The 27,244-nt window shown below is 53.1% G+C and overlaps 1 protein-coding gene across 1 annotated transcript in view; it reads right to left on the reverse strand.

Annotated features, from left to right (window-relative positions):
- The window catches only part of LOC147086351 (ankyrin repeat and death domain-containing protein 1A-like), a gene marked incomplete at its 5' end in the record, with an annotated part of 57,887 nt that overhangs the window by 23,967 nt on the left and 6,676 nt on the right, over nt 1-27,244 (reverse strand). The window contains 10 exons of the mRNA XM_085978235.1: nt 6,175-6,270; nt 9,733-9,831; nt 10,626-10,718; nt 12,137-12,235; nt 12,926-13,024; nt 15,012-15,107; nt 15,237-15,335; nt 15,442-15,546; nt 21,596-21,694; nt 22,313-22,411. Of these exons, the coding sequence (XP_085834361.1) occupies nt 6,175-6,270; nt 9,733-9,831; nt 10,626-10,718; nt 12,137-12,235; nt 12,926-13,024; nt 15,012-15,107; nt 15,237-15,335; nt 15,442-15,546; nt 21,596-21,694; nt 22,313-22,411 (984 nt within the window). The remainder of the gene's footprint in view (nt 1-6,174; nt 6,271-9,732; nt 9,832-10,625; nt 10,719-12,136; nt 12,236-12,925; nt 13,025-15,011; nt 15,108-15,236; nt 15,336-15,441; nt 15,547-21,595; nt 21,695-22,312; nt 22,412-27,244) is intronic.

Below are 27,244 nucleotides of genomic sequence, written 5' to 3' on the forward strand. Positions count from 1 at the left end.
GTGCGGGACTGATCGTTACTGGGGGTCACGGTGAGTTAGTGCGGGACTGATCGTTACTGAGTGTCACGGTGAGTTAGTGCGGGACTGATCGTTACTGGGGGTCACGGTGAGTTAGTGCGGGACTGATCGTTACTGGGGGTCACGGTGAGTTAGTGCGGGACTGATCGTTACTGGGGGTCACGGTGAGTTAGTGCGGGACTGATCGTTACTGGGGGTCACGGTGAGTTAGTGCGGGACTGATCGTTACTGGGGGTCACGGTGAGTTAGTGCGGGACTGATCGTTACTGGGGGTCACGGTGAGTTAGTGCGGGGCTGATCGTTACTGGGGGTCACGGTGAGTTAGTGCGGGACTGATCGTTACTGGGGGTCACGGTGAGTTAGTGCGGGGCTGATCGTTACTGGGGGTCACGGTGAGTTAGTGCGGGACTGATCATTACTGGGGGTCACGGTGAGTTAGTGCGGGACTGATCGTTACTGGGGGTCACGGTGAGTTAGTGCGTGACTGATCGTTACTGGGGGTCACGGTGAGTTAGTGCGGGACTGATCGTTACTGGGGGTCACGGTGAGTTAGTGCGGGACTGATCGTTACTGGGGGTCACGGTGAGTTAGTGCGGGACTGATCATTACTGAGTGTCACGGTGAGTTAGTGCGGGACTGATCGTTACTGGGGGTCACGGTGAGTTAGTGCGGGACTGATCGTTACTGGGGGTCACGGTGAGTTAGTGTGGGACTGATCGTTACTGGGGGTCACGGTGAGTTAGTGCGGGACTGATCGTTACTGGGGGTCACGGTGAGTTAGTGCGGGACTGATCATTACTGGGGGTCACGGTGAGTTAGTGCGGGACTGATCGTTACTGGGGATCACGGTGAGTTAGTGCGGGACTGATCGTTACTGGGGGTCACGGTGAGTTAGTGCGGGACTGATCGTTACTGGGGGTCACGGTGAGTTAGTGCGGGACTGATCATTACTGGGGGTCACGGTGAGTTAGTGCGGGACTGATCGTTACTGGGGGTCACGGTGAGTTAGTGCGGGACTGATCGTTACTGCGGGTCACGGTGAGTTAGTGCGGGACTGATCGTTACTGGGGGTCATGGTGAGTTAGTGCGGGACTGATCGTTACTGAGGGTCACGGTGAGTTAGTGCGGGACTGATCGTTACTGGGGGTCACGGTGAGTTAGTGCGGGACTGATCGTTACTGAGTGTCACGGTGAGTTAGTGCGGGGCTGATCGTTACTGGGGGTCACGGTGAGTTAGTGCGGGACTGATCGTTACTGGGGGTCACGGTGAGTTAGTGCGGGACTGATCGTTACTGGGGGTCACGGTGAGTTAGTGCGGGACTGATCGTTACTGGGGGTCACGGTGAGTTAGTGCGGCACTGATCGTTACTGGGGGTCACGGTGAGTTAGTGCGGGACTGATCGTTACTGGGGGTCACGGTGAGTTAGTGCGGGACTGATCATTACTGGGGGTCACGGTGAGTTAGTGCGGGACTGATCGTTACTGGGGGTCACGGTGAGTTAGTGCGGGACTGATCGTTACTGGGGATCACGGTGAGTTAGTGCGGGACTGATCGTTCCTGGGGGTCACGGTGAGTTAGTGCGGGACTGATCGTTACTGGGGGTCACGGTGAGTTAGTGCGGGACTGATCGTTACTGGGGGTCACGGTGAGTTAGTGCGGGACTGATCGTTACTGGGGGTCACGGTGAGTTAGTGCGGGACTGATCGTTACTGGGGGTCACGGTGAGTTAGTGCGGGACTGATCGTTACTGGGGGTCACGGTGAGTTAGTGCGGGACTGATCGTTACTGGGGGTCACGGTGAGTTAGTGCGGGACTGATCGTTACTGGGGATCACGGTGAGTTAGTGCGGGACTGATCGTTACTGGGGGTCACGGTGAGTTAGTGCGGGACTGATCGTTACTGGGGGTCACGGTGAGTTAGTGCGGGACTGATCGTTACTGGGGGTCACGGTGAGTTAGTGCGGGACTGATCGTTACTGGGGGTCACGGTGAGTTAGTGCGGGGCTGATCGTTACTGGGGGTCACGGTGAGTTAGTGCGGGACTGATCGTTACTGGGGGTCACGGTGAGTTAGTGCGGGACTGATCGTTACTGAGTGTCACGGTGAGTTAGTGCGGGACTGATCGTTACTGAGTGTCACGGTGAGTTAGTGCGGGACTGATCGTTACTGGGGGTCACGGTGAGTTAGTGCGGGACTGATCATTACTGCGGGTCACGGTGAGTTAGTGCGGGACTGATCGTTACTGAGTGTCACGGTGAGTTAGTGCGGGACTGATCGTTACTGGGGGTCACGGTGAGTTAGTGCGGGACTGATCGTTACTGGGGGTCACGGTGAGTTAGTGCGGGACTGATCGTTACTGGGGGTCATGGTGAGTTAGTGCGGGACTGATCGTTACTGGGGATCACGGTGAGTTAGTGCGGGACTGATCGTTACTGAGTGTCACGGTGAGTTAGTGCGGGGCTGATCGTTACTGGGGGTCACGGTGAGTTAGTGCGGGGCTGATCGTTACTGGGGGTCACGGTGAGTTAGTGCGGGACTGATCGTTACTGGGGGTCACGGTGAGTTAGTGCGGGACGGATCATTACTGGGGGTCACGGTGAGTTAGTGCGGGACTGATCGTTACTGGGGGTCACGGTGAGTTAGTGCGGGACTGATCGTTACTGGGGGTCACGGTGAGTTAGTGCGGGACTGATCGTTACTGGGGGTCACGGTGAGTTAGTGCGGGACTGATCGTTACTGGGGGTCACGGTGAGTTAGTGCGGGACTGATCGTTACTGAGTGTCACGGTGAGTTAGTGCGGGACTGATCGTTACTGGGGGTCACGGTGAGTTAGTGCGGGACTGATCGTTACTGGGGGTCACGGTGAGTTAGTGCGGGACTGATCGTTACTGGGGGTCACGGTGAGTTAGTGCGGGACTGATCGTTACTGGGGGTCACGGTGAGTTAGTGCGGGACTGATCGTTACTGGGGGTCACGGTGAGTTAGTGCGGGACTGATCGTTACTGGGGGTCACGGTGAGTTAGTGCGGGGCTGATCGTTACTGGGGGTCACGGTGAGTTAGTGCGGGACTGATCGTTACTGGGGGTCACGGTGAGTTAGTGCGGGGCTGATCGTTACTGGGGGTCACGGTGAGTTAGTGCGGGACTGATCATTACTGGGGGTCACGGTGAGTTAGTGCGGGACTGATCGTTACTGGGGGTCACGGTGAGTTAGTGCGTGACTGATCGTTACTGGGGGTCACGGTGAGTTAGTGCGGGACTGATCGTTACTGGGGGTCACGGTGAGTTAGTGCGGGACTGATCGTTACTGGGGGTCACGGTGAGTTAGTGCGGGACTGATCATTACTGAGTGTCACGGTGAGTTAGTGCGGGACTGATCGTTACTGGGGGTCACGGTGAGTTAGTGCGGGACTGATCGTTACTGGGGGTCACGGTGAGTTAGTGTGGGACTGATCGTTACTGGGGGTCACGGTGAGTTAGTGCGGGACTGATCGTTACTGGGGGTCACGGTGAGTTAGTGCGGGACTGATCATTACTGGGGGTCACGGTGAGTTAGTGCGGGACTGATCGTTACTGGGGATCACGGTGAGTTAGTGCGGGACTGATCGTTACTGGGGGTCACGGTGAGTTAGTGCGGGACTGATCGTTACTGGGGGTCACGGTGAGTTAGTGCGGGACTGATCGTTACTGGGGGTCACGGTGAGTTAGTGCGGGACTGATCGTTACTGGGGGTCACGGTGAGTTAGTGCGGGACTGATCGTTACTGCGGGTCACGGTGAGTTAGTGCGGGACTGATCGTTACTGGGGGTCATGGTGAGTTAGTGCGGGACTGATCGTTACTGAGGGTCACGGTGAGTTAGTGCGGGACTGATCGTTACTGGGGGTCACGGTGAGTTAGTGCGGGACTGATCGTTACTGAGTGTCACGGTGAGTTAGTGCGGGGCTGATCGTTACTGGGGGTCACGGTGAGTTAGTGCGGGACTGATCGTTACTGGGGGTCACGGTGAGTTAGTGCGGGACTGATCGTTACTGGGGGTCACGGTGAGTTAGTGCGGGACTGATCGTTACTGGGGGTCACGGTGAGTTAGTGCGGCACTGATCGTTACTGGGGGTCACGGTGAGTTAGTGCGGGACTGATCGTTACTGGGGGTCACGGTGAGTTAGTGCGGGACTGATCATTACTGGGGGTCACGGTGAGTTAGTGCGGGACTGATCGTTACTGGGGGTCACGGTGAGTTAGTGCGGGACTGATCGTTACTGGGGATCACGGTGAGTTAGTGCGGGACTGATCGTTCCTGGGGGTCACGGTGAGTTAGTGCGGGACTGATCGTTACTGGGGGTCACGGTGAGTTAGTGCGGGACTGATCGTTACTGGGGGTCACGGTGAGTTAGTGCGGGACTGATCGTTACTGGGGGTCACGGTGAGTTAGTGCGGGACTGATCGTTACTGGGGGTCACGGTGAGTTAGTGCGGGACTGATCGTTACTGGGGGTCACGGTGAGTTAGTGCGGGACTGATCGTTACTGGGGGTCACGGTGAGTTAGTGCGGGACTGATCGTTACTGGGGATCACGGTGAGTTAGTGCGGGACTGATCGTTACTGGGGGTCACGGTGAGTTAGTGCGGGACTGATCGTTACTGGGGGTCACGGTGAGTTAGTGCGGGACTGATCGTTACTGGGGGTCACGGTGAGTTAGTGCGGGACTGATCGTTACTGGGGGTCACGGTGAGTTAGTGCGGGGCTGATCGTTACTGGGGGTCACGGTGAGTTAGTGCGGGACTGATCGTTACTGGGGGTCACGGTGAGTTAGTGCGGGACTGATCGTTACTGAGTGTCACGGTGAGTTAGTGCGGGACTGATCGTTACTGAGTGTCACGGTGAGTTAGTGCGGGACTGATCGTTACTGGGGGTCACGGTGAGTTAGTGCGGGACTGATCATTACTGCGGGTCACGGTGAGTTAGTGCGGGACTGATCGTTACTGAGTGTCACGGTGAGTTAGTGCGGGACTGATCGTTACTGGGGGTCACGGTGAGTTAGTGCGGGACTGATCGTTACTGGGGGTCACGGTGAGTTAGTGCGGGACTGATCGTTACTGGGGGTCATGGTGAGTTAGTGCGGGACTGATCGTTACTGGGGATCACGGTGAGTTAGTGCGGGACTGATCGTTACTGAGTGTCACGGTGAGTTAGTGCGGGGCTGATCGTTACTGGGGGTCACGGTGAGTTAGTGCGGGGCTGATCGTTACTGGGGGTCACGGTGAGTTAGTGCGGGACTGATCGTTACTGGGGGTCACGGTGAGTTAGTGCGGGACGGATCATTACTGGGGGTCACGGTGAGTTAGTGCGGGACTGATCGTTACTGGGGGTCACGGTGAGTTAGTGCGGGACTGATCGTTACTGGGGGTCACGGTGAGTTAGTGCGGGACTGATCGTTGCTGGGGGTCACGGTGAGTTAGTGCGGGACTGATCATTACTGAGTGTCACGGTGAGTTAGTGCGGGACTGATCTTTACTGGGGATCACGGTGAGTTAGTGCGGGACTGATCGTTACTGGGGGTCACGGTGAGTTAGTGCGGGACTGATCGTTACTGGGGGTCACGGTGAGTTAGTGCGGGACTGATCGTTACTGGGGGTTACGGTGAGTTAGTGCGGGACTGATCGTTACTGAGTGTCACGGTGAGTTATTGCCAGGGGAGTTCTCCCGGTGCCCGGCCAATATTTATCCCTCAACCAAGTGTTTCTGCCATTACAACAGTGTCTACACTTCAAAAATTTCTTTCACTTCTTTTGTCCGATCGCAGCCCTGCCTTCGATCCATTTCTTTTCTTTCCAGTTTTGAAGAAGGGTTCGACCCGAAACGTCAACTCAAATTTCTCTCCACGGATGTTGCCTGACCGCTGAGTTTTTCCAGCATCTTCTGTTGTTACTTCAAAAATACTGCATTGGCTGTAAAGCGCTCTGGGATCTCCTGAGATTGTGAAAGCTGCTGTCGAATTTCTTTCTTTCTCTCCTCTTTCTAAACATTCAGCCAGCTCTTTCTGCCTTTTGTTGCCTCGGTCGATGATTCTATCCGGGCGTCCCCTGTACGCGCCCACCGCCCTCCGGCTGTTACATCGCAGCGCCAAGTTCACAGCGCACTGTAACCCAAACCTTCTTACCAGGCTCCTTGCGTAGAATCTCTCCGCCTTTATAATCATGTCGACCAGAGCAGCGTGTTGTCCACGAGTAGCAAGATCCAGCGCTGTCTTCCCCTGCTAGTGACGGACACAGAAACAGTCACCGTTCACGTCACGGCCGAGGGCGGCAGTTCTCAGCCTGTAAATGGCGCAGAGTTCTGTGGACCAGAAGGTCACAGGTCCACCTCCTCCTCTGAGCTCACTTTACTGATCCCAGTTTGAATGCTACAGGCGGCCCTGGGACAGACAGGGGAAATCAGCCAGGGTTCCTGCTCCTGATCACTGTCCAGTGACCCCTGGGTTAGAGAGAGGGGAAATCAGCCAGGGTTCCTGCTCCTGATCACTGTCCAGTGACTCCTGGGTTAGAGAGAGGGGAAATCAGCCAGGGTTCCTGCTCCTGATCACTGCCCACTGACCCCTGGGTTAGAGAGAGGGGAAATCAGCCAGGGTTCCTGCTCCTGATCACTGTCCAGTGACCCCTGGGTTAGAGAGAGGGGAAATCAGCCAGGGTTCCTGCTCCTGATCACTGTCCAGTGACCCCTGGGTTAGAGAGAGGGGAAATCAGCCAGGGTTCCTGCTCCTGATCACTGCCCAGTGACCCCTGGGTTAGAGAGAGGGGAAATCAGCCAGGGTTCCTGCTCCTGATCACTGTCCAGTGACCCCTGGGTTAGAGAGAGGGGAAATCAGCCAGGGTTCCTGCTCCTGATCACTGTCCAGTGACCCCTGGGTTAGAGAGAGGGGAAATCAGCCAGGGTTCCTGCTCCTGATCACTGCCCAGTGACCCCTGGGTTAGAGAGAGAGGGAAATCAGCCAGGGTTCCTGCTCCTGATCACTGTCCAGTGACCCCTGGGTTAGAGAGAGGGGAAATCAGCCAGGGTTCCTGCTCCTGATCACTGCCCACTGACCCCTGGGTTAGAGAGAGGGGAAATCAGCCAGGGTTCCTGCTCCTGATCACTGTCCAGTGACCCCTGGGTTAGAGAGAGGGGAAATCAGCCAGGGTTCCTGCTCCTGATCACTGTCCAGTGACCCCTGGGTTAGAGAGAGGGGAAATCAGCCAGGGTTCCTGCTCCTGATCACTGCCCAGTGACCCCTGGGTTAGAGAGAGGGGAAATCAGCCTGGGTTCCTGCTCCTGATCACTGTCCAGTGACCCCTGGGTTAGAGAGAGGGGAAATCAGCCAGGGTTCCTGCTCTTGATCACTGTCCAGTGACTCCTGGGTTAGAGAGAGGGGAAATCAGCCAGGGTTCCTGCTAACGCTCACTGTCCAGCTCACGAGACACCAAACACAGGCTGCTTACAGAACTACTTAACAAGGGGAATATACTGGCAAAAAACAAAGCAAAGCTTCACCTTAAGGAAATGTCTACAGATCAACAACAACTTGTATTTATATAGCGCCTTTAACGTAGTAAAACGTCCCCAGGTGCTTCACAGGAGTGTTTTAAGACAAAAAATTTGACACCGAGCCACACAAGGATAAATTAGGGCAGGTGACCAAAAGCTTGGTCAAAGAGGTCGGTTTTAAGGAGCGTGTTAAAGGAAGAGAGAGAGGCGGAGAGGTTTAGGGAGGGAATTCCAGAGCTCGGGGCCCAGGCGGCTGAAGGCACGGCCGCCAATGGTGGAGCGATTATAATCCGGGATGCTCAAGAGACCAGAATTGGAGGAGCGCAGATATATCGGGTGTTTGTGGGGCTGAAGGAGATTACAGAGATAGGGAGGGGCGAGGCCATGGAGGGATTTGAAAACAAGGATGAGAATTTTAAAATTGAGGCGTTGCTTAACCGGGAGCCAATGTAGGTCAGCGAGCACAGGGGCGATGGGTGAACGGGACTTGGTGCGAGTTAGGATACAGGCAGCCGAGTTTTGGATGACCTCAAGTTTACGTAGGGTAGAATGTGGGAGGCCGGCCAGGAGTGTGTTGGAATAGTCAAGTCTGGAGGTAACAAAGGCATGAATGAGGGTTTCAGCAGCGGATAAGCTGAGGCAGGGCGGAGACGGGCGGTGTTACGGCAGTGGAAATAGGCGGTCCTTGTTATGCGTTAGAAGGAACAAAAGTGACTGAGTCGAGCTGTTAAATCGCAGCAAAAGGCAGGACTGCTGAGAGAGCGACACATGCGACAGAACAAGCGTGAACAGGGCGCTAAGCCACTGCCTGAGTAGCTCCAACAACAGGCAGTCAGTGTCACTAAGGATGAGTCCGTGGCTGGAACTCTCCACTGAAGCTGGGCTCCAGCCTGGGTTTCCAGGCCAATTCACATCGAGTGAGGTTGATCGCTTTAGCTGTGTTACAGTTTAGTTTTATGAGCTGCCTCACACACATTCGCCTGTCTGAGCGACTGTTTGACAACCTGCTTCTTCACATCACGTCACTGTTCTGTTGCCCGTAATCAGGATTACCCAGGCAAACACCTCCAGGCAGCCGGATAAGGTCAGCAGAGTTGTCCCGGTAGTGGGCCACTCACTCACCCTCCAGATCACAGGAGGTAAGTGCCCTGGGGGAAACTCCAGGATGATTTGGACAGGTTGGGTGATTGGGCAGATGCAATATAATGTGGATAAATGTGAGGTTATCCACTTTGGTGGCAAAAACAGGAAGGCAGATTATTATCTGAATGGCAATAGATTGGGAGAAGGGGAAATGCAACGAGACCTGGGTGTCCTTGTGCACCAGTCGCTGAAGGTAAGCATGCAGGTGCAGCAGGCGGTTAAGAAGGCAAATGGTATGTTGGCCTTCGTAGCGAGAGGATTCGAGTACAGGAACAAGGATGTCTTGCTGCAGTTGTACAGGGCCTTGGTGAGACCACACCTTGAGTATTGTGTGCAGTTTTGGTCGCCTTATCTGAGGAAGGATGTTCTTGCCATGGAAGGAGTTCAGCAAAGATTCACCAGGCTGATACCTGGGATGGCAGGAATGACGTATGAGGAGAGATTGGGTCGACTGGGCTTATACTCGCTGGGGTTTAGAAGAATGAGAGGGGATCTCATTGAAACTTATAAAATTCTGACAGGACTGGACAGACTAGATGCAGGAAGGATGTTCCCGATGGTCGGGGAGTCCAGAACCAGGGGTCACAGTCTAAGGATAAGGGGTAGGCCACTCAAGAAGAAGTTGGATATATTTCTTAAGGCTAAAGGGATCAAGGGGTATGGGGAGAAAGCAGGGACCGGGTACTGAGTTTGGATGATCAGCCATGACCGCATTGAATGGTGGAGCAGGCTTGAGGGGCCGAATGGCCTACTCCTGCTCCTATCTTCTATGTTTCTATGTTTCGACAGGAAAGAAATAAGGAGCAGAAAGGCTGCACACTCCATTGGGGAGAAAGAGTGGAGCGATCCACCCTCACTAGCAAATAAAGGCAAGGTGTGAGTTCACAGCCAAGGCCTGTGCTGGATGGTCCATTGTGTGGGAGTTCACGAGCGTCAATACTTATCCCAATGTCCTGCGGCACTAAGGTATCGTGTAATCTCACCGAATGCTAAACGTCGGAAGGTGCACCGTGCCGACAGCGGTTAAGCTTCTGGTGGGGCCGCTGCTTCTCACCTTGTCCTGAAGCTGCAAGTCGATGTTGGCTTTGAGGAGCATCTCCACAATGCCGAGCTGTCGACTCTCCGCCGCCAAGTGTAACGCGCTCTGCTGCCTCTGAGGATGGTGAAAAAACAACAGCCCCTGTGACAAAGGAAATGTCCCAACGTGCCCGAGAGGGGAAAACGGGATTCCGAGGCAGTAGAAGAGGAGTTAGGAGGGAGGACCGAAGGCACATTCATTACAGGCACAATCATTGCAGGCACATTCATTACAGACACATTCATTACAGGCACATTCATTACAGGCACATTCATTACAGGCACATTCATTACAGGCACGCACATTCATTACAGGCACATTCATTACAGGCACGCACATTCATTACAGGCACATTCATTACAGGCACGCATATCACATACACCCACATTACAGACATGCACATTACAGACACGCACATTACAGGCACCCACATTACAGGCACGCACATTACAGGCACGTTACAGACAGGCACGTTACAGGCACGCACGTTACAGGCACCCACGTTACAGGCACCCACGTCACAGGCACCCACGTCACAGGCACCCACGTCACAGGCACCCACGTCACAGGCAAGCACGTCACAGGCACCCACGTTACAGGCACCCACGTTACAGGCACCCACGTTACTGGCACCCACGTTACTGGCACCCACGTTACAGACACCCACGTTACAGACACCCACGTTACAGACACGCACGTTACAGACACGCACGTTACAGACACGCACATTACAGACACCCAAACAAAGCTCTTGTTTTTTAATTGGCGATACAAAGACATTTTAATAAATAATCCTTAACTATTTCACGCCAGTCGAGTTTAGCATTTGGATCAAAGGTCAACAATACCCCACGTTCAGGAGAACCTACATAGTCACTGATGTTGCTGTCACAGCCGGCGTCCAGCAGAAGCCTGACCAGCTGAGCGGAATTGTGTTTCACCGCCAGGTGTAGGCAGGTGTGCTGTCAATAGCAAAATAAAACAGTACAATTATTCTCAGTGTGTAAAACACTCCGTTCCAAACCCACCACCCACCCTCAGAACGTCCGTCCAAATCAGACCGGATTCAACATAAATGAGCAATGGACACGTCCTCCATGTCAGGCTGGGTTAGAAGCTACAACGTGGAATGGCACCAAGTGCTTTTTTATTCGTTCCTGAGATGTGGGCGTCGCTGGCAAGGCCAGCATTTATTGCCCATCCCTAATTGCCCTCGAGAAGGTGGTGGTGAGCCGCCGTCTCGAACCGCTGCAGTCCGTGTGGCGAAGGTGCTCCCACAGTGCTGTTAGGGAGGGAGTTCCAGGATTTTGACCCAGTGACGATGAAGGAACGGCCCGATATAGTTCCAAGTCAGGATGGTGTGTGACTGGGAGGGAAACGTGGAGGTGGTGGTGTTCCCATGCGCCTGCTGCCCTTGTCCTTCTAGGTGGTGGAGGTCGTGGGTTTGGGAGGTGCTGCCGAAGAAGCCTTGGCGAGTTGCTGCAGTGCATCTTGTAGATGGTACACACTGCAGCCACAGTGCGCCGGTGGTGGAGGGAGTGAATGTTTAAGGTGGTGGACGGGGTGCCAATCAAGTGGGCTGCTTTGTCCTGGATGGTGTCGAGCTTCTTGAGTGTTGTTGGAGCTGCACTCATCCAGGCAAATGGAGAGTATTCCATCACACTCCTGACTTGTGCCTTGTAGATGGTGGAGAGGCTGGACACTGGACATGAGTAGCGTCTGTGGATATGACAGTCGGCCGTCCTGCAGCTCTCCTCCTCCCCAATTCTCTCCGCTGCCCTCCTGCAGGTGCTGACATGTGAGCACAACGGTCACTGGTTGCCCTCTAATGCCTCACCCAAACGGCCCCTCTTCATGTGTGAGCCCAGACAGTGAGGGGGCGATTTTAACCCCACTCGCTCAGCAGAAACCTGGCGGTTAAAACCACCCGGGCTTTTACAGTCTGAAAGCCGCCACGATCGCAACATCTGCAATTTTAACCCGTTCTCCTGAGCAGGCGGCGAGGACACCCGTGCCCGGAGACAACAGGGTCCTTCTTTACATAGGCATCTCGCCGTCCGATGACATCATCGAGACCTGACTGTAATTTTAACTCAGGCCTGAGCGGGGAATACACCTGGAGTTAAAATCGGGGCCTTGTCAGCCGGGTATTCAGCCATAGGAGCATCGCAGCCGAGCCCAGCTCCGTCCCCGCCTGATATCCATGGGCATTTTCAGCAGTAGTCACTGCAATCTGATCAGATCAAGGAGCCCAGGCTGATTTTTATTTTGTCCCTTAACTGAGGGATGCTGAGGCCAATCGTCCCCAGCGCAGAGCAAGGGGTGGAAGCCCTGGGCGTAGTCAGAGTTTACACAACGGTGTTGAAGGCCTCATTCTCACCTTACCCACTGCATTCACATCGATTCCTTCTTCCACCAGTAAACGACAGACATCTTCGTGGCCCTGGCTCACGGCGTAGTGCAGGGCATTGACGTTTTGCTGGAGGGAGAAGTGGGAATTAGACCTTCTGCGGTGACGCCAGTGACGCCAGTGACGCCCTGCGACTGGTCACCAATGGTTAGCCCCGGATCAATAGAACACAAATACACACCGGACGATTCTCACACACCCACACATTAGGGTAAGGCGTTTCCCCACAGGCCCGAATTTACAGTACGCGCACTACGGGCTGGTGAAGCTCCCACTAGGAGCCCATTAAAGAGCGACTCGCATCATCAGAGACCACTTTTAAAGACTCGACAAAAGAGTGATCTGCCCATCAGGGGCCCTCACAGGAGGGATCTCATTACCAAGGAGCCTCTTACAGCAGGGGGAGGGGGGGGGGGAATCTTATACCAGGGCCCCTTTATAGAGGGGGAATCTCATTCCCAGGGCCCCTTTAAAGAGGGGGAATCTCATTCCCAGACCCCGCCCATTTTCATCATTGCAAATGTTGGTGTTGCTGCAAATGACCAAATCTCATTAATCTGTGGAGAATTCTGATTGGTTGTTGTGATGGACTCAGGTTTTCAGCTCACTGCTGCTGTGCAAGGCTGTCCGGGATCACGCTTCACTCGCTCGTGCTCCTCGCACTTCACATTGAAAGATACTCACGCTTCACGTACTCACGCTTCACGTACTCACGCTCCACGTACTCACGCTCCACGTACTCACGCTCCACGTACTCACACTGCTCAGCACGTTGATTTGACACTGGTGGTCGAGCAGCGACTTTACACAGTTGAAGTGGCCGCCTTCAGCCGCGAGGTGCAGGGCTGTTTGTCCATCCTGAAAGAAGGAGCAGGTGGACAGGGGATCTGAGAGAGCTGGGGACAATATTCTTTAAAATGCTCCGACTGAAATACTTTACTCACAAATTCCCCACCCGAGCCCTGACCCACCGGTGGCAGCATTGGAGGGGGGGGGGGAGGGGGCGGACATCCCATAACCCCGCACCGCTTCCCCATAATACTGAGCCCTGGGGAGCGGGAGAGCACCGCCCGGTGTGGGACTGAGCCCCGGGGAGCACCGCCCGGTGTGGGACTGAGCCCTGGAGAGCACCGCCCGGTGTGGGACTGAGCCCCGGGGAGGAGAGCACCGCCCGGTGTGGGACTGAGCCCCGGGGAGGAGAGCACCGCCCGGTGTGGGACTGAGCCCCGGGGAGGAGAGCACCGCCCGGTGTGGGACTGAGCCCCGGGGAGCACCGCCCGGTGTGGGACTGAGCCCCGGGGAGCACCGCCCGGTGTGGGACTGAGCCCCGGGGAGCACCGCCCGGTGTGGGACTGAGCCCTGGGGAGCATCGCCCGGTGTGGGACTGAGCCCCGGGGAGCGGGAAGATCACATCCCTTCCCCCGGCTGTGCTGAATTAATGGATCTCGGCCGCTGCGGCGATTCGATATCGGGCTGACAACCAGCTCTTAATGACTGCAAGTTTCAGCTGTGGCTCAGTGGGAAGCACACTCGCCTCCGAGTCAGAAGGTTACGGGTTCAAGTCCCACTCCAGGGAACTTGAACACATAAATCTAGGCCGTCACTCCCAGTGCAGGATTGAGGGAGCGCAGTACTGAGGGAGCGCCGCACGTCGGAGGGGCTGTACTGAGGGAGCGCCACACTGTCGGAGGGGCTGTACTGAGGGAGCGCCGCACTGTCGGAGGGGCAGTACTGAGGGAGCGCCGCACTGTCGGAGGGGCAGTACTGAGGGAGCGCCGCACTGTCGGAGGGGCAGTACTGAGGGAGCGCCGCACTGTCGGAGGGGCAGTACTGAGGGAGCGCCGCACTGTCGGAGGGGCAGTACTGAGGGAGCGCCGCACTGTCGGAGGGGCAGTACTGAGGGAGCGCCGCACTGTAGGAGGGGCAGTACTGAGGGAGCGCCGCACTGTCGGAGGGGCAGTACTGAGGGAGCGCCGCACTGTCGGAGGGCCGGTACTGAGGAAGCGCCGCACTGTCGGAGGGGCAGTACTGAGGGAGCGCCGCACTGTCGGAGGGCCGGTACTGAGGAAGCGCCGCACTGTCGGAGGGGCAGTACTGAGGGAGCGCCGCACTGTTGGAGGGGCAGCACTGAGGGAGCGCCGCACTGTCGGAGGGGCAGTACTGAGGGAGCGCCGCACTGTCGGAGGGGCAGTACTGAGGGAGCGCCGCACTGTCGGAGGGGCAGTACTGAGGGAGCGCCGCACTGTCGGAGGGCCGGTACTGAGGAAGCGCCGCACTGTCGGAGGGGCAGTACTGAGGGAGCACCGCACTGTTGGAGGGGCAGCACTGAGGGAGCGCCGCACTGTCGGAGGTGCCGTTTTTCGGATGAGACATTAAACCGAGGCCCCATCTGCTCTCTCAGGTGGACGTAAAAGAATCCCATGGCCACTGTTTTGAAGAAGAGTTGGAGAATTATCCCTGGTATCCTGGGGCCAATATTTCTCCCTCAATCAACATCACTAAAACAGATGACCTAGTCATTATCACATTGCCGTTTGTGGGAGCTTGCTGTGCGCAAATTAGCTGCCGCGTTTCCCACATTACAACAGTGACTACACTGCAAAAAAAGTACTTCATTGTCTGTATAGTGCTTTGGGACGTCCTGAGGTGGTGAAAGGCGCTATCAAAATGCAAGTCTTTCTTTCTTTCAAGTGCACAGCACCAATCTACCATGAGGGAAACAGCCAGCGATGGTGTTGACACTGTGTCAGACACCTGCCCCTTTACAATGGTGCCACCAAGCTGCCTGCGGCCAGCAGTGCAGCCATCACACACACACACAGCTGTGTGTTGGTTGAGGACTGACCTGGTTTTTCGCCTCGGTGTAGATCACCTCGACCAGACGCTCCAGCACGTGTGCGTGGCCCTGAGCCGCTGCCAAGTGAACGGCACTGTTTGCTTCCTGGGTGGAGGGTGAAGAAGAATTGGAGACACGGTGTTAACAACGAGGCAGGTTCACTGTCCCATCAGCTAGTGCTCACCAGGGTCACGGGCAGGGCAGGGCGCGGGCGGGCGGCCGCGCTGGAGTTACCTTGTCCTTAACCTGCTCATTGCAGCCAAGGCTGCGGAGATGCATCACCACGTCCAGCTTCCCGTTCTCTGCCGCCAGCAGCAATGGTGTCTTTCCGTTCTGAGAGACAAAAAAACCCCAACTCAGTAACCGAGACAGGCACACAGTCACTCTCCACACCGCACCGGATGGACACTCTGAAGGTCTGATGTTCAGTGGCTCTCACCTGGTCTGGTTTATCCACTGGGACCTCCTCCAAGTTCTCCAAAGTGTAGCAGATAATGCCCAGGTGTCCCTGGTGAGCGGCACAGTGGTGCAGTCCCTGCCCAGACTGAACAGATAAAAAACAGAATCCAATCAGATCAGCACCTAACACGCTCCTCACTACCCTATCACCCGTCTCACTGACTGTATCTCTACTGATGTTAATCCAGCTCCCTCACACTGTCACTCAGTAACCCCTCTCCCCCAGCGCCCCGTGTTACTGACTGTATCTCAACTGGTGTTAATCCAGCTCCCTCACACTGTCACTCAGTAACCCCTCTCCCCCAGCACCCTGTGCTGCTGACTGTATCTCTACTGATGTTAATCCAGCTCCCTCACACTGTCACTCAGTAACCCCTCTCCCCCAGCACCCTGTGCTGCTGACTGTATCTCTACTGATGTTAATCCAGCTCCCTCACACTGTCACTCAGTAACCCCTCTCCCCCAGCGCCCTGTGTTACTGACTGTATCTCTACTGATGTTAATCCAGCTCCCTCACACTGTCACTCAGTAACCCCTCTCCCCCAGCGCCCTGTGTTACTGACTGTATCTCTACTGATGTTAATCCAGCTCCCTCACACTGTCACTCAGTAACCCCTCTCCTCCAGCGCACTGTGTTACTGACTGTATCTCTACTGATGTTAATCCAGCTCCCTCACACTGTCACTCAGTAACCCCTCCCCCCCAGCGCCCTGTGTTACTGACTGTACCCCTACTGATGTTAATCCAGCTCCCTCACACTGTCACTCAGTAAACCCTCTCCCCCAGCGCCCCGTGTTACTGACTGTATCTCGACTGATGTTAATCCAGCTCCCTCACACTGTCACTCAGTAACCCCTCCCCCCAGCACCCTGTGTTACTGACTGTATCTCTACTGATGTTAATCCAGCTCCCTCACACTGTCACTCAGTAACCCCTCTCCCCCAGCGCCCTGTGTTACTGACTGTATCTCTACTGATGTTAATCCAGCTCCCTCACACTGTCACTCAGTAACCCCTCTCCCCCAGTGCCCTGTGTTACTGACTGTATCTCTGTGATGAAATATATTCCATTCATCACTGCCTGTTTTCTGTGTCTTCTAACTGCCTGCTTTCTGTGTCTTTTCCCTTCCCCCAGTCCTCATGTATTATGCATTGGAATGTGCTGGAACTGGTTGTGTGCAGGGCTCCGCCCATACCTGGCTCCTTTGTAATCTAACTTCAGTCCGGCATCAGCCTCCTGAAGGTAGACATCTCTCTATTTTACGTGTTATGTTCTGAGTTAATAAAAGCCTTACTTTTGTTCTGCTAACTTCGAGTCTCGGAATAATTGAGGCACATCAATCTCCACTGATGTTAATCCAGCTCCCTCACACTGTCACTCAGTAACCCCTCTCCCCCAGCGCCCTGTGTTACTGACTGTATCTCTACTGATGTTAATCCAGCTCCCTCACACTGTCACTCAGTAACCCCTCTCCCCAGCACCCTGTGTTACTGATTGTATCTCTACTGATGTTAATCCAGCTCCCTCACACTGTCACTCAGTAACCCCTCTCCCCCAGCGCCGTGTGTTACTGACTGTATCTCTACTGATGTTAATCCAGCTCCCTCACACTGTCACTCAGTAACCCCTCTCCCCCAGCACCCTGTGCTGCTGACTGTATCTCTACTGATGTTAATCCAGCTCCCTCACACTGTCACTCAGTAACCCCTCTCCCCCAGCGCCCTGTTACTGACTGTATCTCTACTGATGTTAATCCAGCTCCCTCACACTGTCACTCAGTAACCCCTCTCCCCCAGCGCCCTGTGTTACTGACTGTATCTCTACTGATGTTAATCCAGCTCCATCACACTGTCACTCAGTAACCCCTCTCCTCCAGCGCACTGTGTTACTGACTGTATCTCGACTGATGTTAATCCAGCTCCCTCACACTGTCACTCAGTAACCCCTCTCCCCCAGCGCCCTGTGTTACTGACTGTATTTCTACTGATGTTAATCCAGCTTCCTCACACTGTCACTCAGTAACCCCTCTCCCCCAGCGCCCTGTGTTACTGACTGTATTTCTACTGATGTTAATCCAGCTTCCTCACACTGTCACTCAGTAACCCCTCTCCCCCAGTGCCCTGTGTTACTGACTGTATCTCTACTGATGTTAATCCAGCTCCCTCACACTGTCACTCAGTAACCTCTCTCCCCCAGCACCCTGTGTCACTGACTGTATCTCTACTGATGTTAATCCAGCGCCCTCATACTGTCACTCAGTAACCCCTCTCCGACAGCGCCCTGTGTTACTGACTGTATCTCGACTGATGTTAATCCAGCTCCCTCACACTGTCACTCAGTAACCCGTCTCCCCCAGTGCCCCGTGTTACTGACTGGCTCTCTACTGATGTTAATCCAGCTCCCTCACACTGTCACTCAGTAACCCCTCTCCCCAGTGCCCTGTGTTACTGACTGTATCTCTACTGATGTTAATCCAGCTCCCTCACACTGTCACTCAGTAACCCCTCTCCCCCAGCGCCCTGTGTTACTGACTGTATCTCTACTGATGTTAATCCAGCTCCCTCACACTGTCACTCAGTAACCCCTCTCCCCCAGCGCCCCGTGTTACTGACTGTATCTCGACTGATGTTAATCCAGCTCCCTCACACTGTCACTCAGTAACCCCTCCCCCCAGCACCCTGTGTTACTGACTGTATCTCTACTGATGGTAATCCAGCTCCCTCACACTGTCACTCAGTAACCCCTCCCCCCCAGCGCCCTGTGTTACTGACTGTACCCCTACTGATGTTAATCCAGCTCCCTCACAGTCACTCAGTAAACCCTCTCCCCCAGCGCCCCGTGTTACTGACTGTATCTCGACTGATGTTAATCCAGCTCCCTCACACTGTCACTCAGTAACCCCTCCTCCCAGCACCCTGTGTTACTGACTGTATCTCTACTGATGTTAATCCAGCTCCCTCACACTGTCACTCAGTAACCCCTCCCCCCAGCACCCTGTGTTACTGACTGTATCTCTACTGATGTTAATCCAGCTCCCTCACACTGTCACTCAGTAACCCCTCTCCCCCAGTGCCCTGTGTTACTGACTGTATCTCTACTGATGTTAATCCAGCTCCCTCACACTGTCACTCAGTAACCCCTCTCCCCAGCACCCTGTGTTACTGATTGTATCTCTACTGATGTTAATCCAGCTCCCTCACACTGTCACTCAGTAACCCCTCTCCCCAGCACCCTGTGTTACTGGCTGTATCTCTACTGATGTTAATCCAGCTCCCTCACACTGTCACTCAGTAACCCCTCTCCCCAGTGCCCTGTGTTACTGACTGGCTCTCTACTGATGTTAATCCAGCTCCCTCACACTGTCACTCAGGAACCCCACTCCTCCAGCGCCCTGTGTTATTGACTGTATCTCTACTGATAATCCAGCTCCCTCACACTGTCACTCAGTAACCCCTCTCCCCCAGCGCCGTGTGTTACTGACTGTATCTCGACTGATGTTAATCCAGCTCCCTCACACTGTCACTCAGTAACCCCTCTCCCCCAGCGCCCTGTGTTACTGACTGTATCTCTACTGATGTTAATCCAGCTCCCTCACACTGTCACTCAGTAACCCCACTCCCCCAGCGCCCTGTGTTACTGACTGTACCCCTACTGATGTTAATCCAGCTCCCTCACACTGTCACTCAGTAACCCCTCTCCCCCAGCGCCCTCTGTTACTGACTGTATCTCTACTGATGTTAATCCAGCTCCCTCACACTGTCACTCAGTAACCCCTCTCCCCAGCGCCCTGTGTTACTGACTGTATCTCTACTGATGTTAATCCAGCTCCCTCACACTGTCACTCAGTAACCTCTCTCCCCCCCAGCACCCTGTGTTACTGACTGTATCTCTACTGATGTTAATCCAGCTCCCTCACACTGTCACTCAGTAACCCCTCTCTCCCAGCGCCCTGTGTTACTGACTCTATCTCTACTGATGTTAATCCAGCTCCGTCACACTGTCACTCAGTAACCCCTCTCCTCCAGCACCGTGTTACTGACTGTTTCTCGACTGATGTTAATCCAGCTCCTTCACACTGTCACTCAGTAACCCCTCTCCCCCAGCGCCCTGTGTTACTGACTGTATCTCTACTGATGTTAATCCAGCTCCCTCACACTGTCACTCAGTAACCCCTTTCCCCCAGCGCCCTGTGTTACTGACTGTATCTCGACTGATGTTTGTAATGTATGTACCTTTAAGGGGAAGAACTACTTTTTACAGCTCCTGTATCCTGTAGTACCGGCAGTGACCACACCTGTATATAAACCCTGAGTAGTGATCTGTACAGTCAGTTGCAGTTTGAACCCTCATTCAGTAAACACCTGTTGATCGTTCCCTGCAGTCTGTTGTCTGATTATTGAAGGACACAACATTAAGATACACGGATATAACAATGTTAATCCAGCTCCCTCACACTGTCACTCAGTAACCCCTCTCCTCCAGCACCCTGTGTTACTGACTGTATCTCTACTGATGTTAATCCAGCTCCCTCACACTGTCACTCAGTAACCCCTCTACCCCAGCGCCCTGTGTTACTGACTGTACCCCTACTGATGTTAATCCAGCTCCCTCACACTGTCACTCGGTAACCCCTCTCCCCCAGCACCCTGTGTTACTGACTGTATCTCTACTGATGTTAATGCAGCTCCCTCACACTGTCACTCAGTAACCCCTCTCCCCCAGCGCCCTGTGTTACTGACTGTATCTCTACTGATGTTAATCCAGCTCCCTCACACTGTCACTCAGTAACCCCTCTCCCCCAGCACCCTGTGTTACTGACTCTATCTCTACTGATGTTAATCCAGCTCCCTCACACTGTCACTCAGCAACCCCTCTCCCCCAGCACCGTGTCACTGACTGTATCTCTACTGATGTTAATCCAGCTCCCTCACACTGTCACTCAGTAACCCCTCTCCCCCAGCGCCCTGTGTTACTGACTGTATCTCTACTGATGTTAATCCAGCTCCCTCACACTGTCACTCAGTAACCCCTCTCCCCCAGCGCCCTGTGTTACTGACTCTATCTCTACTGATGTTAATCCAGCTCCCTCACTGTCACTCAGTAACCCCTCCCCCAGCACCCTGTGTTACTGACTGTATCTCTACTGATGTTAATCCAGCTCCCTCACACTGTCACTCAGTAACCCCTCTCCCCCAGCGCCCTGTGTTACTGACTGTATCTCTACTGATGTTAATCCAGCTCCCTCACACTGTCACTCAGTAACCCCTCTCCCCCAGCGCCCTGTGTTACTGACTGTACCCCTACTGATGTTAATCCAGCTCCCTCACACTGTCACTCAGTAACCCCTCTCCCCCAGCGCCCTGTGTTACTGACTGTATCTCTACTGATGGTAATCCAGCTCCCTCACACTGTCACTCAGTAACCCCTCTCCCCCAGCACCCTGTGTTACTGACTGTATCTCTACTGATGTTAATCCAGCTCCCTCACACTGTCACTCAGTAACCCCTCTTCCCCAGCGCCCTGTGTTACTGACTGTATCTCTACTGATGGTAATCCAGCTCCCTCACACTGTCACTCAGTAACCCCTCTCCCCCAGTGCCCTGTGTTACTGACTGTATCTCTACTGATGTTAATCCAGCTCCCTCACACTGTCACTCAGTAACCCCTCTCCCCCAGCGCCCTGTGTTACTGACTATATCTCTACTGATGTTAATCCAGCTCCCTCACACTGTCACTCAGTAACCCCTCTCCCCCAGCACCCTGTGTTACTGACTGTATCTCTACTGATGTTAATCCAGCTCCCTCACACTGTCACTCAGTAACCCCTCTCCCCCAGTGCCCTGTGTTACTGACTGTATCTCTACTGATGTTAATCCAGCTCCCTCACACTGTCACTCAGTAACCCCTCTCCCCCAGCGCCCTGTGTTACTGACTGTATCTCTACTGATGTTAATCCAGCTCCCTCAAATTAATGCACTAGTAATTGCTGGTAAGACAGGACAATCTAGTGCTGACAGGCTTTTGCAAGCGTTTAATATTTGAATTGGGAAGTGCTGTTGGGAATTTAGTTGTGAAACCAGTAGCGACGCTGCACCCATTCTCTCACATCACCTCAGGCAGGTTATGGAAATTACCCAGTTCTGGGCGGTGACCTTTGCTCCTGCATTGACCAGGATCTGTAGCAGTCTTAGGTGGCCGAACCAGGCAGCGAGCAGGGCTGGCGTCATTCCAAACTGCAAATAAAGTGGAAGATTTTGCATGAAATACCCAAAGTTTATTCAGGCTACAGTGGGCCCGGTGTGGTGATGCATCGCTGATGTTGCGAACCCAGCGAGTGCTCGCTTTCTAACACTCCGTAACATTGCTGAGAGACACTACTGCAATAAGATGGGGTGAGGGGAAAGGGAGAGCAGGTCATGCTGGGTTACTGCCCGACATCGGCGCTAACAACCAACCCAGGGCAGGCACTGCGAGAGGCCGGGAAATCTACCAGTATGCACGTTCCAACATGAGCAGGAGAAAGAGGGAGAATCTCTGAATTGGAGAAACGGTAACTCCCATAGAAATTACACTGAAAACTGGTTCTACAACTGAGGGCGTTCCAGCTACTATTTAACATGGCCCTGTTTACAATGTTGGGATTACACATCAGAGGCAGTTGGGAAAAGGTCCGCTCTGTGTGGTTGGCTCAGTTTGAGGGTTGAGGGATTCCAATCTCTGCTGCGGCAAGTTTCCACTCAGATCCTTGCGAGTGTGTGTTTACAGCACAAAACTGGTCATAAATCAGCAAGCCACTTGGACAAAGACACAAGGGGGATTAACTATCTACACCAGGAGTCCAGTGCACCCACCTTGTCCTCGATGTCCACGTTGGCGCTGTAATCCAGTAAAAGCTTCATGGCGTTTTCATGTCCACCAGCAACTGCCCAGTGCAGGGCTGATCGGTTAACCTAGACCGACACAAGGCGTGAGAACCAGCAGGAACAGGAGACGGCCAAGAGGCCCAACAGGCCCATCCGTTTCTCAGTGATCAATCCCATCTACCCAACATTTCCTCAACCCCATCAACCCAACATTTCCTCAACCCCATCAACCCAACATTTCCTCAACCCCATCTACCCAACATTTCCTCAACCCCATCTACCCAACATTTCCACAACCCCATCTACCCAACATTTCCTCACCCCCATCGACCCAACATTTCCTCAACCCCATCAACCCAACATTTCCTCAACCCCATCTACCCAACATTTCCACAACCCCATTTACCCAACATTTCCTCAACCCCATCGACCCAACATTTTCTCAACCCCATCTACCCAACATTTCCTCAACCCCATCTACCCAACATTTCCTCAACCCCATCTACCCAACATTTCCTCAACCCCACCTACCCAACATTTCCTCAACCCCATCTACCCAACATTTCCTCAACCTCATCTACCCAACATTTCCTCAACCCCATCTACCCAACATTTCCTCAACCCCATCTACCCAGCATTTCCTCAACCCCATCGACCCAACATTTCCTCAACCCCATCTACCCAACATTTCCTCAACCCCACCTACCCAACATTTCCTCAAACTCATCTACCCAACATTTCCTCAACCCCATCTACCCAACATTTCCTCAACCCCATCTACCCAACATTTCCTCAACCTCATCTACCCAACATTTCCTCAACCCCATCTACCCAACATTTCCTCAACCCCATCTACCCAGCATTTCCTCAACCCCATCGACCCAACATTTCCTCAACCCCATCTACCCAACATTTCCTCAACCCCATCTACCCAACATTTCCTCAACCCCATCTACCCAACATTTCCTCAACCTCATCTACCAAACATTTCCTCAACCCCATCTACCCAGCATTTCCTCAACCTCATCTACCCAACATTTCATCAACCCCATCTACCCAACATTTCCTCAACCCCATCTACCCAACATTTCCTCAACCCCATCTACCCAACATTTCCTCAACCCCATCTACCCAACATTTCCTCAACCCCATCTACCCAACATTTCCTCAACCCCATCTACCCAACATTTCCTCAACCCCATCTACCCAACATTTCCTCAACCTCATCTACCCAACATTTCCTCAACCCCATCTACCCAACATTTCCTCAACCCAATCTACCCAACATTTCCTCAACCCCATCTACCCAACATTTCCTCAACCCCATCTACCCAACATTTCCTCAACCCCATCTACCCAACATTTCCTCAGCCCCATCTACCCAACATTTCCTCAACCTCATCTACCCAACATTTCCTCAACCTCATCTACCCAACATTTCCTCAACCCCATCTACCCAACATTTCCTCAACCCCATCTACCCAACATTTCCTCAACCCCATCTGCCCAACATTTCCTCAAACCCATCTACCCAACATTTCCTCAGCCCCATCTACCCAACATTTCCTCAACCTCATCTACCCAACATTTCCTCAACCTCATCTACCCAACATTTCCTCAACCTCATCTACCCAACATTTCCTCAACCCCATCTACCCAACATTTCCTCAACCCCATCTACCCAACATTTCCTCAACCCCATCTGCCCAACATTTCCTCAACCCCATCTACCCAACATTTCCTCAGCCCCATCTACCCAACATTTCCTCAACCTCATCTACCCAACATTTCCTCAACCTCATCTACCCAACATTTCCTCAACCCCATCTACCCAACATTTCCTCAACCCCATCTACCCAACATTTCCTCAACCCCATCTGCCCAACATTTCCTCAAACCCATCTACCCAACATTTCCTCAACCCCATCTACCCAACATTTCCTCAACCCCATCTACCCAACATTTCCTCAGCCCCATCTACCCAACATTTCCTCAACCTCATCTACCCAACATTTCCTCAACCTCATCTACCCAACATTTCCTCAACCCCATCTACCCAACATTTCCTCAACCCCATCTACCCAACATTTCCTCAACCCCATCTACCCAACATTTCCTCAACCCCATCTACCCAACATTTCCTCAACCCCATCTACCCAACATTTCCTCAACCTCATCTACCCAACATTTCCTCAACCCCATCTACCCAGCATTTCCTCAACCTCATCTACCCAACATTTCCTCAACCCCATCTACCCAACATTTCCTCAACCCCATCTACCCAACATTTCCTCAACCTCATCTACCCAACATTTCCTCAACCCCATCTACCCAACATTTCCTCAACCCCATCTACCCAGCATTTCCTCAACCCCATCGACCCAACATTTCCTCAACCCCATCTACCCAACATTTCCTCAACCCCACCTACCCAACATTTCCTCAAACTCATCTACCCAACATTTCCTCAACCCCATCTACCCAACATTTCCTCAACCCCATCTACCCAACATTTCCTCAACCTCATCTACCCAACATTTCCTCAACCCCATCTACCCAACATTTCCTCAACCTCATCTACCCAACATTTCCTCAACCTCATCTACCCAACATTTCCTCAACCTCATCTACCCAACATTTCCTCAACCCCATCTACCCAACATTTCCTCAACCTCATCTACCCAACATTTCCTCAACCCCATCCACCCAACATTTCCTCAACCCCATCTACCCAACATTTCCTCAACCTCATCTACCCAACATTTCCTCAACCGCATCTACCCAACATTTCCTCAACCTCATCTACCCAACATTTCCTCAACCTCATCTACCCAACATTTCCTCAACCCCATCTACCCAACATTTCGTCAACCCCATCTACCCAACATTTCCTCAACCCCATCTACCCAACATTTCCTCAACCTCATCTACCCAACGTTTCCTCAACCCCATCTACCCAACATTTCCTCAACCCCATCTACCCAACATTTCCTCAACCTCATCTACCCAACATTTCCTCAACCCCATCTACCCAACATTTCCTCAACCCCATCTACCCAACATTTCCTCAACCTCATCTACCCAACATTTCCTCAACCCCATCTACCCAACATTTCCTCAACCCCATCTACCCAACATTTCCTCAACCCCATCAACCCAACATTTCCTCAACCTCCCCTACCCACCATTTCCTCAACCCCATCTACCCAACATTTCCTCAACCCCATCTACCCAACATTTCCTCAACCCCATCTACCCAACATTTCCTCAACCCCATCGACCCAACATTTCCTCAAACTCATCTACCCAACATTTCCTCAACCCCATCTACCCAACATTTCCTCAACCCCATCTACCCAACATTTCCTCAACCCCATCTACCCAACATTTCCTCAACCCCATCTACCCAACATTTCCTCAACCCCATCTACCCAACATTTCCTCAACCTCATCCGCCCAACATTTCCTCAACCGCATCGACCCAACATTTCCTCAACCTCATCTACCCAACATTTCCTCAACCTCATCTACCCAACATTTCCTCAACCCCATCTACCCAACATTTCGTCAACCCCATCTACCCAACATTTCCTCAACCCCATCTACCCAACATTTCCTCAACCCCATCTACCCAACATTTCGTCAACCCCATCTACCCAACATTTCCTCAACCCCATCTACCCAACATTTCCTCAACCCCATCTACCCAACATTTCCTCAACCTCATCTACCCAACATTTCCTCAACCCCATCTACCCAACATTTCCTCAACCTCATCTACCCAACATTTCCTCAACCTCATCTACCCAACATTTCCTCAACCCCATCTACCCAACATTTCCTCAACCTCATCTACCCAACATTTCCTCAACCCCATCTACCCAACATTTCCTCAACCCCATCTACCCAACATTTCCTCAACCTCATCTACCCAACATTTCCTCAACCGCATCTACCCAACATTTCCTCAACCTCATCTACCCAACATTTCCTCAACCTCATCTACCCAACATTTCCTCAACCCCATCTACCCAACATTTCGTCAACCCCATCTACCCAACATTTCCTCAACCCCATCTACCCAACATTTCCTCAACCCCACCTACCTAACATTTCCTCAACCCCATCTACCCAACATTTCCTCAACCCCATCTACCCAACATTTCCTCAACCTCCCCTACCCAACATTTCCTCAACCCCATCTACCCAACATTTCCTCAACCCCATCTACCCAACATTTCCTCAACCCCATCTACCCAACATTTCCTCAACGCCATCTACCCAACATTTCCTCAAACTCATCTACCCAACATTTCCTCAACCCCATCTACCCAACATTTCCTCAACCCCATCTACCCAACATTTCCTCAACCCCATCTACCCAACATTTCCTCAACCCCATCTACCCAACATTTCCTCAACCCCATCTATCCAACATTTCCTCAACCTCATCTACCCAACATTTCCTCAACCGCATCTACTCAACATTTCCTCAACCTCATCTACCCAACATTTCCTCAACCTCATCTACCCAACATTTCCTCAACCCCATCTACCCAACATTTCCTCAACCCCATCTACCCAACATTTCCTCAACCCCATCTATCCAACATTTCCTCAACCCCATCTACCCAACATTTCGTCAACCCCATCTACCCAACATTTCCTCAACCCCATCTACCCAACATTTCCTCAACCCCATCTACCCAACATTTCCTCAACCTCATCTACCCAACATTTCCTCAACCCCATCTACCCAACATTTCCTCAACCTCATCTACCCAACATTTCCTCAACCCCATCTACCCAACATTTCCTCAACCCCATCTACCCAACATTTCCTCAACCCCATCTATCCAACATTTCCTCAACCCCATCTACCCAACATTTCCTCAACCCCATCTACCCAACATTTCCTCA

This window comes from Somniosus microcephalus, unplaced genomic scaffold (genome assembly GCF_052327205.1).
Source record: "Somniosus microcephalus isolate GS21.2 unplaced genomic scaffold, FLI_Smic_1.0 unresolved_chr7, whole genome shotgun sequence".
Lineage (NCBI taxonomy): Eukaryota > Metazoa > Chordata > Chondrichthyes > Squaliformes > Somniosidae > Somniosus > Somniosus microcephalus.